Source organism: Cydia splendana, chromosome 12, assembly GCF_910591565.1.
Source record: "Cydia splendana chromosome 12, ilCydSple1.2, whole genome shotgun sequence".
Lineage (NCBI taxonomy): Eukaryota > Metazoa > Arthropoda > Insecta > Lepidoptera > Tortricidae > Cydia > Cydia splendana.
The window spans coordinates 7,272,561-7,291,117 of record NC_085971.1 but is presented as its reverse complement, the minus strand read 5'-3'; the positions used below and the strand labels follow the sequence as shown (position 1 = coordinate 7,291,117).

The 18,557-nt window shown below is 36.8% G+C and overlaps 1 protein-coding gene and 1 long non-coding RNA gene across 2 annotated transcripts in view; both read left to right on the top strand.

Annotated features, from left to right (window-relative positions):
- Positions 1-18,557, top strand: part of LOC134795393 (uncharacterized) — a 548,375-nt gene that overhangs the window by 193,580 nt on the left and 336,238 nt on the right. The window lies entirely within an intron of this gene.
- LOC134795373 (ATP-binding cassette subfamily G member 4) overlaps positions 1-18,557 on the top strand; it is a 73,443-nt gene that overhangs the window by 34,351 nt on the left and 20,535 nt on the right. Inside the window, exons 3-5 of the mRNA XM_063767202.1 lie at positions 10,079-10,199; positions 11,343-11,445; positions 11,932-12,086. Of these exons, the coding sequence (XP_063623272.1) occupies positions 10,079-10,199; positions 11,343-11,445; positions 11,932-12,086 (379 nt within the window). The remainder of the gene's footprint in view (positions 1-10,078; positions 10,200-11,342; positions 11,446-11,931; positions 12,087-18,557) is intronic.

Genomic DNA, 18,557 nt, shown 5'->3' with positions numbered 1-18,557 from the left:
GTAGAGTCTCATGTTAAAATACGATCTGATAATTCACTGAAGCTTGTATTAATGGTTATTTTTATTTATAATTTTAATAGTTCCAAGCAAAAGTAACATTAATTATTAGTTTATGAAAAAAAATATTTAATTCCATTAAACGTTAATGCAGATTGACAATCAATGTAATTAAACGTCTCAAAATTCAATTCTAACTAATTTTAATTATATTGATGCGTAATGCAATTGATTAATTGCGGAATTAATGGTTAATGCAATTGATTAATTGTTAATTAGAATTAACCATTACGGCCAACACTGCTACAAGATACCTAAACGTATCTGATACCAAAAGTTTCCGCAGCGTCTTAAATAGTTTATATTTTTTAAATGCCTGAACAGGGGAAACTAAGACTAGGCTATGATGGGATAGATAAATGGGATGGATTGTCAGTACCGCAACGGAACCGTGCCTGCATGACTCACTAGTTACAAACGATTTGTACACAGCACAGGCATGACGCTTAATTCATTCTGTGGCAAACGTATTTGTCAGCCTGCGGTCACCTTCGTTGCGTTCTGCAGTTTTAACTGTTCCAGCATACAAATGAAGTTTGGTTCATGGTTTTGTTTAGTATAAAAAGTGTTTGTTTCGACCAGATCCGGTACCTGGTTTTGGGCTTAAGATGGAATGACGCACTGCTTGATTCTTAACAATGTAAGAAAAACGTGTCTGTGGATTTTCCTAGCGTACAGGAAAATGTAAATAAGAAAACGACAAGTAAATAAATAATTTACAAGTGGTTCTATTAACGACCGATCTGATGCTCGTTGCAATTACTATAATATCATATTATATCAGCCAAATGGAGTTTTCTTTTGTTTAATTAAATATGCCTCGTCAATAATCCCCACCCCACATATTGGTATTATTTATTCTTTCTTTTTTTTAATTTATTTATCAAAGGCACATATACATAATCAATTTTAAAGTTACTCGCCAAACTACGTAGAATGCAGTTTGTTGGCGAGACAGCGCTCATTATATACAATTTTATGCACCTACTTAAGTTGCTATCATTCTAAAGCTTACCCTAAATTTAACATTAAAGTTATTATCAGAAACTAAATAGATATAAATGTAAATACATAATAGGTAGTAAACTTTCCTTTTACAAAACATAATTTTAGAAAAAGATATACTGTGCAAAAACAACAAATCTAATTTTAATAATAATACACGGTGGCTGGAGTCAAGGTAAGTTATCTAAAAGTGTTTTTTTTAAATTTGTTCTTTACTTCCATTATACTATATTTCTTTTCCTCTCTTAACCATTCTATCTTCAAACTTTATTTATTTATTTATTTAAATAACGTGTTAATATCCACTCTTAAACCTTTTTAATCGTTATTAACTATGCCGTAATAAACGCAGAGTTAAACTACACTTAAATCGAGCAATGAAATTACGTAACTCATCTATAAATTGCATAGTTTCCTTAGTCATTTGCCCACGCGCATCGCTTATAGAGGAATTAGAGGTGTGAAATTAATGGCTGTGGTTGCGAAAATAGCTGGTATGTAGATAATTGAATAATTACTAGGTATTATATATGGTTAATCATACTGTTTATGCGAACATACTACGTCAGATGGGATAGTGGTGCATTTTATTAGAATTAATTTCAATTTCTAATTGAATATAGCCAGTCGTCACGGCAGTCACCGTTCTCATCTTGTCGATTTCCTGATTGCATAATAAAGGAGTTTTTAACTCGGACCAAACAGGTACTACATAGTTTTTTAGTGTTCCGTGCAAAACTTTGTTCACGGGACACTTGTGGGATCACTTCGGTCTTGTTTATGAAAGGGACAGAGTCAGGTTGTTAATTTCACCTTTCCATTCAGTGGCCAAACTAAACATTAGTAGGATAAGTACAGTTGTCGATACCATACCAAGCTTAAACAATACATACATAAGCCAGTATCATAACAAATACAGTTGCTACTCCTAAAAAAAATAACATTCCTGATAAAATGCAAATTGCAACACATAAATATCGATAATGTAACATTGTCCGGTCAACATACAATGATACGGATACATGTTTGCCCTTGACCTATTTCAACGGAATATGGCGCAGTGAATATATCTGACTGACATAGATCCAACCACCTAAAGCAAAATATACTTAATTAATCCATTGTTGATCCTATTGCACCGTCGTACAGCCGTCTAATGGGTTTTTAAGTATCTTCGTATGTAGTTGCTAATGCTTAAACGAATAACACATTTACGACTTTTTTAGTAAATAGTAATGTGCAATATAGAAGGCCATGTTCATGTTCAAGTGAACTAAGTCAAGTGCAGCGCAGCAGGTCATATAACGGGTCCGGTACGAGCTTCTCAGGTTATTATATACCTACTGGTATATCCGACTGTATCATGAAGTGGCTATCTAACTGTGCACACTGTGTACAAGTACCGTAAAACGGCTGGCTTTAAAAGCCAGATGTTTTTACACCGGACTTTTGTAGGAGGTAGTTGATAGAATAGATTTACCGTATATTCAATGCTCGTATGACCGTTTCTTTGATAGATTAGGGACGTTTAACGGTATAAATCGATAACTAATTACTATAGATTAATACGTGTGTCTGTAAACGCTCTCATGGATTTTACCATACAGGCTTATTGGTTTACCTAAGTTTAATTCAACGGTTTTTTGGGTGTTTCTACGTATTTAACCTCAGAACCTCATCAATGGCCACTGCATTCCTGACGGATGATTGTTGTTGCAACGCTGTGTCAAGAGCGAACAAAAAATAACTCTTTATTTTCTTGATTATAATTTTAGGTACTTTATGACTTATTTAACGGTTATTTAGATTTTTTTCATCGAGGTAACGAAGTGTATTGTAGGCATGTCTCTGTAACTGTTTATATCTTTTAAGGAAATGTGTAAAATATCAATACTTAGACCTAAAACATAATAAAATTCGGATGAACACGTAAAGTAGGTATTATTTAAAAACGTACAAATAAAATTATCACTGTATTGAGTTACATTACGCTTTAATGAAATATGAAACCAAAACACCTGGTTTCTTTAAAGAAGGCACCGTGATCATGGTCATCCCTTTCAATTTACATTTGATTTATTGTTTTCCGTGAAGAAGCATGCATTTACACAAGACAGAGCAGTGTTGGGCATTCAAGAATAAAATCATTATTTGAATAAGAATTCGTAGGAATAAAATCATCTCGATTTTATTCCCGTCAAAAATATTCAAATAATTTTGGTCGGGAATAATTCGTAGGAGAAAACGTTGAATGAGAATAACTTATTCTTAATCAAATAAACATAATCATGATTTTTAATCGAAATAATATTCCACGAATAAAAATATAGTCCGGGTACCGTATAGGTACTAATTACTTACGTATAGTTAGGTAGATGTAACAGTAGTTAGTCTCTTGTCCAATTTATACCTATTTTATGGAATCAAATCTTACAAATTGACTGTCGCATAACGCGTAGTTTCAGTAACCGTATTATTTTTAATTTACTAACCAAATAGAGAGACAGAGATAGCGTCTCGTTGTCGTAGCGTAAACGTTTGGCATGTTGGCTACGCTCCCAATGTGCCTAGCCAAGATGACAATTTTTGTTTTTATTTTAATAACCAAATCTTTGGGTACAATTTTGCTGTACTGGGGGCTTAGCCATTATGCCAATCGTTTGCGCTCCGACAACGAAGCGCTCTCTCTGTGTCTCTATTGCACTAATATGTAAGAGTGATAGAGACAGAAAGCGCTTCGTTGTTGGAGCGCAAGCGATTGGCATGTTGGCTAGGCACCCAGAACAGCTAAATTTACCTAATGATTTGGTTATTAATTAAAATAAAAAATTGGTTTCTTGGCTAGGCACCTTGGGAGCATAGCCAACATGCCAAACGTTTGCGCCACGACAACAAAACGCTATTTCTGTCTCTCTCGCACTAATATGTAAGAGTGATAGAGACAGAAAGCGCTTCGTTGTTGGAGCGCAAGCGATTGGCATGTTGGCTAGGCACCCAGAACAGCTAAATTTACCTAATGATTTGGTTATTAATTAACAACAAAAATTGGCATCTTGGCTAGGCACCTTGGGAGCGTAGCCAACATGCCAAACGTTTGCACCACGACAACAAAACGCTATTTCTGTCTCTCTATCGCACAAATATGTAGGAGTGATAGAGACAGAAAGCGCTTCGTTGTCGGAGCGCAAGCGCTTGGCATATTGGCTAGGCCCCCTGAACAGCTAAATTGTACCCAAAGATTTGGTTATTAAATTAAAAACAAAAATTGACGTCTCGGCTAGGCACCTTGGGTGCGTAGCCAATATGCCAATCGTTTGCGCTACGAGAACAAAACGGTATCTCTGTCTCTCTATCGCACATCGCACTAATATGTAAGAGTGATAGAGACAGAAAGTGCTTCGTTGTCGAAGCACAAGCGATTGGCATCTTGGCTAGCCCCCCAGAACAGCTAAATTTACTTAATAATTTAGTTATTAAATTAAAAACAAAAATTGTCATCTTGGGTAGGCACCTTGGGTGCCTAGCCAACGTGCCAATCATTTGCGCTACGACAACGAAACGCTATCTCTGTCTCTCTATCGCGCTAATATGTAAGAGTGATAGAGACAGAAAGCGCTAAAAACAGCTAAATTGTACCTGATCATTTGGTTATTAAATTAAAAACAAAAATTGGCATCTTAGCTAGGCACCCAATCGTTTGCGCTACGAGTGCTACGACAACGAAACGCTATCTGTCTCTCTATCGCACTATGTAAGAGAAATAGAGAGAGACTATGCGCAACTCTACGGTGCGTCAACGTTTGGCATATTGGCTAAGCACCCTGATCGGATGATAGAACTAGATAGTGTATAGCGGAACTCTTCAATGTGTACTATACCTAAACTAAAGTAACAAATGTCAAATCAATCCGACTTTTAAATAGAAGGGTGAAAATCAACTTACAAAATATAACCGATTGTACTACAAAAATTAACTTAATTCTAAATAACATTTTAATTGAATAAAACCTTAGTTAGAATAGGCCCACTTCTAGAATAATTATTCTGTTTTTTATTCCGCATTTAAAATAAAAGTCACATGATTTAATCACCTTAATTTTATTCTAAAATAACTAGTGCAAGAATTATTCTAATTCAAATCGATTTGAATAAGAATAAAATTTCTGTTTTTATTTTTATTCTTATTCAAGTTAATTTTTGCCCAACTCTGAGACAGAGTGACTCTTACAGAGCGTATCGATGATAATATTAATATAAAAAATCATATCTCTAATTAGCGTCATAAAAGCCGCTGACAAGGGATAGTTAAGTTATAAACATAACTCATACATTATCCGTGTGGTAAGTAAGTGCATTTATTCGCAAGTTATTTTCATCGGTTGTATATAAGAATAAGAATAATAAGAATAAGAATTATTTATTGCCACACACATACAAGAAAACAAAGACGATAAAAAAGTAAAACAAACAAAAATACATGTTGAACTAGCAACAATTAAATTAACATAGTTTGACATTAATTTCTTAAGTCTCTACTTATGTTATAACTTATAAACAACCAATAGTGTGACAATAGGGATGGACTCAGCATTTGCTGTGTTACAGACTAGCTGTCACAGCGCTGGTTTTCAGTTCACCCCTAATTATATATAAGATATTAAAATATGATAAAAAATATAAAACAAGTGTTTTTTATGAAATCTACTAATAACTAAATCTAAGTTAACTTAGCAAATGGCGATGGCATGAGAAAAAGGCGAGGGAAAAAAATAAAATAAAAAATAAAACTATTAGCTAGGGCAAGACATGAAAAATTACTCTTAGGTACTATTCAATAGGTGTTTCAAGGGTGCTTAAGTATTCTTCTGTTTATAGAGTAATATAGATTTCAGTTTAGTTTTAAAAGTATTTTGGGACACATTATTTCTTAGAGGTGGGGGCAGATCATTCCAGATTTTGGCTGCTGAGAATTTAAAGCTCCCTCTATACCCAACAGTTTTGTGGTGCGGTAAAGATAATTTATTTTGTATTTTACTGCGGGTGTTCAAATGGTGCTCATCCTTTAACCAGTTATTTTTTTCATAAAGGTAGTCTGGTTTCTTGGTTGTTACAGTTTTTTTTATAAGACAGGCTAAGTGCAATACTCTTCTGCCCGCCATTTTAAGTATACAGTTCTCATTAAGATACGGTGAGATGTGGGCTCTCTTCGGCACCGAGAAGCAGAATCGCGTGCACGCATTCTGTACTCTTTGTATAGCTTGTGCAGTTTTGGCAAATATTCTTGGCCCGTACACTGCATCACAGTAATTGAACTGTGACAGGACAAGTGATTCCACCAACATTAACCTGACTGGCTCAGTTAAATGGTTCCTTATGCCATATAGAATTTTCAGTCTATAGAACGCATTTCTAATTTTAGCATTGATGTGCTCGATGTAACGCAATTCCTCGTCAACTAACAGGCCCAGATTTTTCGCGGAGTGTACTTTATCGACCGCCTGTCCGTTAATGATTATATTAGGGTTATGGCTTGCGACACGATCACACTGATGCTTGGTTCCTATGACTAAAAATTTGGATTTCGTAGGGTTAAGAACTAAGTTGTTATTAACTGCCCATCGATATATAATATCTAAGTCCTCGTTAATTTTTTCTGCTGCCTGTGTTGTCTCTTGTGGATCAAACGATAAGTAAACTTGCGTATCATCTGCATATAAATGAATAGAACAGTGCTTTAGTCTATTACTGAGATCAGCTGTAAAAAGAGTAAAAAGAATTGGACTTAGAATGGACCCTTGTGGCGTTCCTCTATTTACAGGTTTTACTGAGGATCGTACTTCTTGGCCCTCTTCATTTTCGGTTAGGACATACTGTTCTCTATTTGAGAGGTATGAGTAAAACCATTTTCGTGCCGAAAACGAAATACCATAATAAGACATATCGCTGCTGACGGTCAGATTCCATTGAACCAGTATATGTGTGGCTCAGAGATTGGGTTTAACATAATCAACCTCATCAATATTTTAATTTTTAACGAGCAGAAACGTCTGCGAACGGTGCTATTAAGCTTAGAATAAATTTAAAAGTGGAAAAATTACTGTCTTGGGTGAGACTTGAACTCACGACCTCTGGATTGATACTCCAGCGCTCTGCTATCTGAGCCACCTCATCCATAGCCAGCAAATCTTTCCACCATATTATAGGTCAAGGGGACCCTTAGCGACATCTACCGCAAGAGTGTTACACTTCTTAAACGCTCAATAAAATCATCAATATTTTTTATTGAATACATAATTAATACATATACGCCACTCATCCAGAGAAATGAGCTAACCAGTCTTGAGCAAAAGTGTCCCAATTTTCTACGGACCCTGATACCCTACTCTTCTTTTCGGAAACGGTCAGGCACAAGACCATATCTACTTAGGTACAATGCAAAATCATCTAACGGAATGATTACATCGGATGAATCGGCGTCTCAAGATCCCTCAAAAGGTCCCAATAGTTGACTGTAATCCAGCATTATTCTCTTGGTGGTTTTAGTGGAGAAAGGTATCCAATTTCTGGAGGATCTGGATCTATTGGTCTTCTGGAACCATCTAGGGGATTATGTTATATACGAATTTCCTGGAGGATTAGATTAGGAACATAACCTAACTACTTTAAATATATTCGTTAGTATTGATACCTGGATGATCCACTCAGGTGGATATTACGATGTAATGAGAGATCACACTGAGTCGATTGTTCGTCTGCACTTTAACCTTTAGGAATGCAGTTCCACGGCCTGACTCATGGTATTGTATTAAAGTGGTGAGTGCCTACTTTTTATCGACATTTTCGAACTTTAAGCCACTTTCCTCCATCCGGGTTGACTGAACTATCCACTATAGGTTAATTTCTCTCCTTGAAACTTGCACCATCATTTCCCTTGTGTAAATGCAATGCCAATTATACCTATTTCGTACATGATGCTCTTTCTGGCAGTTTAATTGCAGGGGCAGATGCTGAGTTGAAAATAATTACACACGCAAAGTGCAATATTTGCATTTGGTATGCTTTTGTTGTTTGGTTTTGAAACAGTGCATAAATTAATATTGACTCTTTCAAAAAAAGGTGTGATGTGAAAATGAGGTGGAAGTAGATATTTCACCAGGTACCTTAAAATATTAACACAAGTGGGACCTTAACCATTTTACGAGTTATAGTGTAAGAAATTCAAACTTAGGTACCTTGATTGACTGTTTCCAAAACTACATGAAATAACTAAGTTTATTCTAAATATTGAGAGTAGAGTTAATCTTTTAATTTAGAACCTCAAGAGTAAACCACCTTATTTGTCTTTACGTGTATATATATAGGTACAGGTAAAGACAAGAAAACAGAGGGATCCTGAGACGCCGATTCATCCGATGTAATCATTCCATTAGATGATTTTGAATTGTAAGTAGTTACGGTCTTGTGCCTGAGTGTTTCCAAAAAGAAACGTATAACGTATTAGGATATGCCTATAACTGAAGTGGTCCCTGCAATGAAAACAACTTCAAACAAAGAAAGTATGAAGTAAATAATCACATTCACGTACATTAGTTTGAATGCAAAGGCATTATTTGCATAGTTTAGTTCTGTAAGCTAAAATCGATATGCAAATAAGCAAAATGTAGAGCGTCCTATCCGATTTGTAAATCCTGTGGACTGCAGGAATACAGTCTTCGCTATTAATCACTATAATCAATCAGTCACACCGAGTTTCATTTGTTGCAATGCATTCAATACAAACCATATTCACTCAAGCATGACATAACTAGATCCGAATTTAATGATTACTTTATTGGCGCAAAAACTAGAGCAACGTAACCATTTCTTTTTGTAATCGTATAGTCGTTCTTTTGTATGAATGGCCATTAATGATGACTGGCGACTTTGATGAACGAGTAATTAGTGAGTAAACATTTGTGTGTCAAGTAGACAGTTGGACGTAAATTTATGCGCTGTTGTTTTACAGTTTTGGCATAAAGGTATAACCTTGCTAATATAACGCTTTTAGCGGAACTAAGCGAGAGGCATAAATATGCATGACCATTTTAAAATTGCCAAGTAAAACACAAAACTGTCACGTCCTTGTTGTTTGTACACTTTTTCTAGGCGCATCATGGGACATTAATTCACGAGATGTAAAGTCTCCAACATGTATACATGCTGACCTTTGTAACTGTCTTGTACCTACTTAATAGACTTGTGGTTCAGAGGATAAAAGCGCAAACCGTTGTGGTTGGTTATTTATCTAATATCCTTCCTAAACCACAACTACAATACGTACTGTAAAATACCAAATGTTTTTAAGAAGTAGGTACCTAGGTGTATACCTAATAACCTATAAAGTGTATACCTAAGGTTAGAAATCACCTTCAGTTTGGGATACCTGTGGAATGCACTGAGTGACAAATTAGACAAATATAAATCTGAACATTTAATAAAAATAATTAGAGGTTTTCTAGTTGTTCAAACAGATTCTTAATATTATAAAGAACTGAACAGAACAACATGATAAAGTTTTTTTTTAAGTAATCATGGCAAAAGTCTTGGCTATTACTGATAATGTACGAAATATCATTAGACCTTGCTAATAGCTGATCTATAACGGATCAAACAATGCATTGCTAGGCTTATTCTCTCACTGTGAACGGTAGGCCTATGAAATATGAAGGTACCTTTACTTACCTAATTTGGCCACGTGGCCCGCCAAGACACGTCCAGTTTTGAAAAGCTCGTTCTGGTTGGGTGCGTCGAAGGGAGAAGAAGTAGAGGCAGGGCTCCAACTCGGTGGTCTGATGCCATACGCCACGCTACGGGCGTCAACATCCAGGGGGCAATACAGCTGGCCCAAGACAGGGGGGTTTGGAGAGCGGTGGTGAAGAACTGCACTCCTGATGGTCACGACCCTCAGCCTTGAGGAACCGACAAAGAAGAATACTTACCTAATATGTACTAATTAAAGAAATGTTCTTTGTTACAGAAAAACGGCGGGATGTGGTCAAAGGGGTGCACGGCAAGTTCCGTTCCGGATACCTGGTGGCTATCATGGGGCCCTCGGGCGCCGGGAAGAGCTCTCTCCTCAACGCCATCTCCGGATATCGGTAAGGCCCTTCAAACCTTAAACATTTCAAGAAAGGAGCGTGCCTACTCCCATCTTAAGACTGGCAACGCACTTATAAGTCTTATAACCCCTCTGGTGTCGCAGGAGGTGTCCATGGGCGACAGAAATCGCTTAGTTACCGTCAGGTGATTTTTGTCTGATCGCTTGCCTCATATACCTACCTAATCATAAAAAGGGCTGCAGTAACATATACAAAGAAAAAACAAAAAGATTTTATTTTTGCATTCCTATCAACGAAGCAAAACGTTATTGCAGTAGAATAAAAGCATATAGATAATGGATTTTTTTTAAATATAAATATGATGCTGCAAAAGCTTCTTTTCACCGGTGACGCATTTGTTTACATTTATTCCGTAAGAAAAAAAACCGGCCAAGTGCGAGTCGGACTCGCGCACAAAGGGTTCTGTACCATTACGCAAACAACGGCAAAAAAAAACACGTTTGTTGTATGGGATCCCCACTTAAATATTTTTTTAGTATTTGTTGTTAATGCGGCAACAGAAATACATCATCTGCCTAGCTATCACGGTTCATCAGATACAGCCCGGTGACAGACAGACAGACAGTCGGACAGTCCGACTGTCGGACAGTCGGACAGTCGGACAGTCGGACAGTCGGACAGTCGGACAGGCGGACAGACGGACAGACGGACAGACGGACAGCGGAGTTTTAGTAATAGGGTCCCGTTTTTTTTACCCTTTGGGTACGGAACCCTAAAATCGGCCTATAGAATAGATCGTAACAAGATTGTAACCTCATATTTGTTTGTTAATATTTTGTCTAGGTATATTAGTCTGTCTGTCTGTCTGTCAATATTATGCAAAAATGTAGTGTTTACCCACTTTCACATTTTCTTTTACTTTTTTGAATGTAGTTAAGAAATGTCTAACGTATGCTAACCGCACCTAAGTTAGCATACCTATCTACATCTATTAAAGCCAGTAAGTACTTGGATTTAAGAAGCTGAATTGATCAATTGACCAATAGTTCCATCAGAATGCAACCGTGCACATACTTACCTTGGCCTTAACCTTTTTTGCCAACTATTCAGTAAGCCAGTAAGCCACGTATTACCTTCTATTAGACTTGATTTCTTAGACGTAATATCATTTTAATAATGCAGATCCGTCGGAGTAACAGGCGAGCTTCTAGTCAATGGACAGATTCGAAACGAGCACCAGTTCCAACGTTCCTCGTGCTATATCACACAAGAAGATCTACTACAGGTACAATAATTAAAGGATGACACGCTAGACCGGGCCGGGGCCGGCCCGGAGCTTCCGGCGCTTCGTTTTATATGGAAAGCTCCACGTGATCACCGACATGTCGAACTCCTCGGCCTGGTCTAGCATGAGTCATCCTTAAACCTTACTGGACAGCTGAAATAATTATTTATCAATGGCACAAGGATTTTTAAATTATGATGCATGTGCTAGAACTGCACAGATGGATTGTATCATTCCCGTTCTTATAAGAACGGAATATCCATTCAGGCGTGGAAATTGAATGCCTGTTTGCGTTTGTCAGTACAAGTCTTCCATTTATGTTACGCACCAAGGTATAACTTAGAAGAGAAATACGCTCCCATCGTCTATGTATGGAATAATATTGAATAATCTGGATCATTATTAAGCACATCCCTATTAGATCAGTGGGGTCAATATTTGTTCAGTTTCTTAAAAACATGTGTAAGCTTTTACATTTATTTACAGCCTCTACTGACAGTACGGGAGGCCATGGACGTAGCAGCGAAACTGAAGCTGCCCAGAGGAGCGCAGGCGCATGCTACGGAGATACTTCAGGAGCTGGGATTGCTGGAGCATCAGCATACGAAGACAGATTTGCTGTCGGGAGGGCAGAAGAAGAGGTGAGCCATTTTCCAAAGTATAATTATCTAAGTAACTCTTGTTAACGTTAATTTTTCATATTAAATGTAACCGTTTTTTATTGGAATGCGCCATTAACGTTAGACACGGAATTTAAAAATAAAAAAATGAAGATACTAATGGCGCTTGAATGTTCAGGTTTTTTTAGTCTTTAAGAAGGTATGCAGTGGCGTAGCGTGAACTAATCTAGCCGTGGGTGAAGTCGCATCTACAAGGCTCTTTTCTTTCAATGTGCCCGAAGGGGCCTCGCGCGTGGCCCTCCCTTGGGGCGCGAGGCCGTGGGCGACGGCCCACTTCGCCCACGTCTAGCTACGCCAGGTGAAGGTATGATTTATGTAAGTACCATCATCAACTTCTTTGCTCAACCGTTTTGTTTCATACAGCTTACGCTATTATTATAAATATTACTTTTTTTTAACAAGCTTTTATTAGGTCGACCTGTATGTAACTAACTATCGGCTCGATTCGGAAAATGAATTAGATTTCTCCTAGACTTCAACAAGTTACGATACGGATAATTTAAAGATATTTGTAAGATAGATATGTCAAATTTGACGTTTCCGCGATTCTGGAGGTCCTCTTGAACGATTTCGACAAGTTATGACTTAGATATCCAAGTCACATCTAGTCGATATCTAATGTAGATCTAGTTGATCTCTAAATTGTCTCAAGATCTTGTGATTATCTCGAAATCCGAATAGGCCTGTATGTAATGGAATCTAAGGTAACAAATTTAACCATCTTCCAAGGATCGTAGCGTCATGAAAATTGGCAGCTCTATGTAGTTCTGATAACAATACAATAATATGGTACTGTCGAACTGATCTGATGATGGAGACAGGAGATGGCCATAGGAACTCTGTGATGAAACAACGCAACCTAATTGTGTTAGGGGTTTTTTAGAATTGTCTCGATGAGTATTAGTTGTCTGTTGTAAGAAAAGTACAGTCAGTGATAAAAGCTTGTACCAAAAATGAAATTTTTGCCAAAAACTTATTCTGTTGCAACTAATCTTCTAACTAGAGGTCACTCAACCATGGCTAGTAGCTACAAAGTCTACACAGGTAGGTATAACGCACACAGTGGATACTAAATGTAATTGATATATGTACAAATAAGTAGGTACTTAGTTCGTACAATTTGCAATCTTAATTAAAAACTAAACTTGTGGCTATGTGAGTTGTAGACCTCGTAACCCCCATAAAAGTTCCGCCATTTTAAACATATCAAAAACTTCACGAATAAGTTTTTGATATGTTTTAAAATGGTTAATGGATTAATGAACCTTACTAGTCGTAAACAATATCTCTATTACGATACAAAATGTATAAAAGGGTCCACTGTTTACTGAAGGTACTAAGTATTTTTCGTCTTGCTAGCGGGTTCCCCACGTTATCCCGGTCAGAGGGTCTACCGCGAACCACGTTCGACGTGTTGCCTCTCTATCGCACTTGTAAATTCGTATGTAAGTGTGACAGGGAGGCAACACTTCGAACGTGGGTCGCGGTAGGCCCTCAGGCGTGGCTCACTCCGCGATTTCGTCGCGTCGCTACAAGTACAGTCAGCAGCAGAAGTTGCTAAGCGGGCGAGGTGTTCATAATTACCTTGACGCGCTAATTCTCTTAACAATAAAGTCGCGTCCAGATTATTTTGGACACCTCGCCCGGTTAGCAACTATTGCTGTTGACTGTACATGCGGCCACACCAGTTTTGGTGTCTAGCAGTTATTGCCGCGCACCGCTATGGAACGGACGCCTGCTCACGCTTGGCTTGCGCTTGTATCTCTCGTAATAGACGCGTTTTGTTAGAGAGTGAACCTTCTGTATCTAGAACTATTATTTATTCTGTGTCCCGGTTTTTACTTATTAACATTTGATCCGACGACGACGCCAAGTACACGTATACATACTTACGAGTTTTATTAAGCGCACGAATGTGGACCTTCTAATAGGAATTTCAAAGGAATATACATAGTAGTATAGTTACTTTAATTAGGACATGAAATGTAGTGAATGCGACGAGCTATCACTATTGAGTCTTTGAGCCGATGCAGTTGCACATTTCACATTAGCATTTCTTTGCCAATCAGATATATATAGGTACTTACCTGAATACTTGCTGCCACTTCTTAGGCAAGGTTAGGACACCTTAATATAATTTATGATTGGAATCTAGGACTTAAGACGTGATCAAGTCATGATATAAGAACCAAATTAATAAATTGGTATATTTTTTTATATTAAGCAATATATTTTTTAATCTAGCTGGTTTAAGAGTCCTCCATTATTGTAAACTTGACTGAATGAAAACTTACATGAGTAAGGAATCCTTCAATTATGTTCACAGTTAACTAGATTTTTAAAATGGCAGCGTCAGCTCGTGTATTTAAAAAAAATGTGGGAGACCGAGCTTTGCTCGGAAAACATATAAGAACTCAAAAATGCGTGTGTTCCCAGAGATAAGACCTAGATCGATTTATCGCTCCCGAAAACCCCCATATAGCAAATTTTATCGAAATCGTTAGAGCCGTTTCCGAGATCCCCGAAATATATATATAAATAAATATACTTAAAAATAAATAAACAAGAATTGCTCGTTTAAAGGCATTAGATATACTTACGCCAAGAACAATTAAAACAAATTGAGCAAGGAATATCTGGTACGGACGCAAGTAACTAAAAATAAACCAAACATAAGACTGGTGTTAACGACATCATTGTGTGGACACGAAAAACAAAACACAAACGCATAATGCACATATTCTCGTCGCATTATTATAGCCTTGCTGAAATGCTCATATTAAATTGCTTTACGACTGTAGGTAGCTTTTTGTGAAAAGTTGCGATGTCGCTGATAACCAGGTAAAATTTTCTGTTCGAAACATGAGTTACTTTTATATAGTATACTTAAGTGGATATAATTATGTATTACCTTCTTTATATTTAGAGCGACCAGCATTACGCAGTAACAATGTTAATTAACTTGTTTGTATAAATAAATGATGTTTCATATAAACAAAAATTAATAATGTAGTTTTATTACTAAATTGTACCTACTTATAGAATTGGTTGCAATTTATAGTTATTTATTTTTGTGTTCTCGAATATGACATCTATTTTTAATTAAATTAATATATGAAATTGGTATATAATTTTGTTAAATTGGGAGAAAATAAAAGCCCAAGAAAGGCTTGGCTAATCATCTAAGATCGGCCAAAATTTACTGACAATACACCCACGTAGGTTTGCATTACCTATATAATAGTTATTTTTAGAGAGAACCGCGTCAAAGGTGTAACGTTTCTTGGCATTACAATCACAAAGACAGAAACGTATGTCAGCAAGTTAAATTACTCGCTTTAATAACCTATATACCTACACGGTAGTGGTATTAAAAAACCCGTTTTATTTGGGTCTTAAAATAACGGTATTCTGTTAAGCCGATTTTTTTCTTCCATAAAGCAGCAGTCTTAGGTACTTACTTACCATCTGGTGCTAATAAAATGCAAATGTCGCGCCTTTGTTGACATTATCTTCCGGAGAAATTTGAGAACTGCTTGCGAACTATTACGTTATATTTATATGTACCTACCTACCTGATCGACGTCAAATATATGCTAACACTTGTGTGCCTTATGTCCTTGCAGTTAGGGTGAGATATGTATACATGTATTTGACGCCGGCTGTATGTGTAAATCAGAAAGCTTAACGGCTGTTGACCCATTGGCCGATGTTGGCGAAGGTTGGTGCCAACTGCCGTCGCTGTTTCAGGGGCGTTGACCCTAAACGTTTGGATGCCCCATACAACCATTTCCAGTCGCCGTTACGACGCGGTGTTGACACATCTTGTGTCGACACCGTCTGTTTCGGTCACAATTCCAGTCGCAGAGTCGTCGCCGTGTCGACACAGTTACCAGAAATGGGGAAGGGTCGACACATGACACAAAGTGACATAAAGTGTGGTCGCCGTGTGCACACATTGTTTCGGGTTTGCGACTACTTTATGCCAAAATCATTCGTTCATTTTGTTCCTGTCAAATGGAAACTGTCAGATGGAAAAATACTTAAATAAAAATAAGTGACATTAATACGCCATCTCTAAAACGGATTACAAGACGTAATTATATATTGTTTGCATTTATATTACAATAGGACTTAAATTATTATGGGGAATTAAACTGCTCGAGTGATTTGATAAACTAAGTGTAATATAATCAACGCGCCACCACATTGTTTTAGTTTAGCCGGAAATGAAATTGTTTACTTCTCAGTGCCTGTGTTCATAACTATATTATTTGAAGCATTTTTAGTACTTCGATGCGTATACTATACTTAAATAACAGAAATAACGCTTTACATATTACGAAACTTGTTAATTATGATGTATAAATATGGTTTAAGGCTGAGAAATATTGCAGTCACAAAGTAGTTGCAATGTTTCGACTTTGTGTCGACTCTGTGTTGACACATGACACGCGCTGTCAAAAGTAATAACAAAGTTACTGGTATGTTACTGGATTTGCAAAATGGCTCCTTGTGTTGATTTGTTTTCAGATATTCTCAAAGTGTAAAAATTCCGTGGTCAGAGATGGGCATTAATCGATTAACTGTTTATTCGACTAATTAATGGAATAAAAAAAGTTAATTCTCAAATTTTAATCGCGATTAGTTTAGTCGACCTAACATAGATTGAAATTGAATTAATCTGAATATTAATCGAATAAATTATCGATTAAATCTCGATTAAAAGTTGACAGGGGGCCATTTTTGTACGTAAAAATAATAGAAATGTCTTGCATGCAGATGGTAGCAAAACACTTTGTCATAAAAGTCATTTTGGAATCCGAAATGGCGGCCATGCACTGTGTCATAAAAGTCGTCATGGATGTCGTTTTATACGTTTTAGGGGGCCCCAATTTTGAAAATGATGACCATTTTGGAATCCAAAATGGCGGCCATGCACTATGTCATAAAAGTCGTCATGGGTGTCGTTTTATAGGTTTTGGGGGGCGCAGATTTAGAAAATGATGACCATTTTGGATTCCAAGATGGCGGCCATGCACTATGTCATAAAAGTCGTCATGGATGTCGTTTTATAGGTTTTAGGGGGCGCATATTTCGAAAATGATGACCATTTTGAAATCCAAAATGGCGGCCATGCACTATGTCATAAAAGTCGTCATGGGTGTCGTTTTATAGGTTTTGGGGGGCGCAGATTTAGAAAATGATAACCATTTTGGATTCCACTTTTATGACAAAATACGTAGCCGCCATCTTGGATTATAAAATGATCATCGTTTTCGAATTCTGCACTCCCTAAAACCTATAAATCGACATCCGTGACGACGCAAGTTATCTTTATTTTCAGATCTAACAAATTGCTACAGAATACAAAGGACAAAAAAGAAGCGAGGAAGTAATGAAACAAGCAAATATACAGATGATTCCTCGACGCAATTGGGTGATTCTTAAATTGTGTCCAGATTTTTTTTGTCATAAAAGTTTTTATTTTTCACATATTACTCTCACAAGTTCCGTGACATTTCGACCTTGTAATTTTTTAAGTAAATGTTTTTGTTTATCTATGAGGATCTCACTAGAATAGTATAATCAAGGTATGTTTATATTTGATGAATGAAATAGTAACGCAAAAAAAAAATATATTTGTGTCTTATATTATATTCCTGCCGAAGACTTTTATTTTACCTTTTCCTTCTACACAAGTTTGGCCAAGTAATAAGAATTTAGGGCTCTCAATTTTATTTTGATTTCTACAACAGTAAAGCTACGAGGCCATGTTTGGTATCGTTTTCGTATAAATTCGCAGTACCAAATTTAGTTAAGGTATCACATTGACACCAGTAAAAACATATAAACTTATTAAAATACTTTCTTTTAAACTCCTCTTCACGCTTAAACTGCTGAACAGTTTTAATTTAAATTTGGTACACATATATTTTGAGTCCCGAGACAGGATATAATAAGTTATCTCAAAAATCATCCTTTAAAGGTGTGAAATGAGGTGTAGGGGGGAATTCAGAATTTACTTCTTGAAGTTAATACTGTTTAAGTTTAGGTTTGAAGTCATGTTTTTTCATCATTTTTAACTAAATCAAAGATGTAGACCATCCCAAATTTCATATAAATCGGTTCAGCGGTTATTGATTTCCCGTACAAATTTCCACGCCACTTTTCACACCTTCAAAAGATGATTTTGGTTATAAGATCTATCCTATGTCCTGTTCCGGGACGCAAACTATTTCTATACCAAATTTCAACGAAATCGGTTCAGCGGTTAAGCGTCAAGAAGAGTTTCAAAAAAACCGGCCAAGTGCGAGTCGGACTCGCGTATTAAGGGTTCCGTACATTAAGTCCGACTCGCGCTTGACTGCACATTTCTAATAGGTTTTCCTGTCATCTATAGGTAAAGAACTATTTTGTGTATTCAGACGG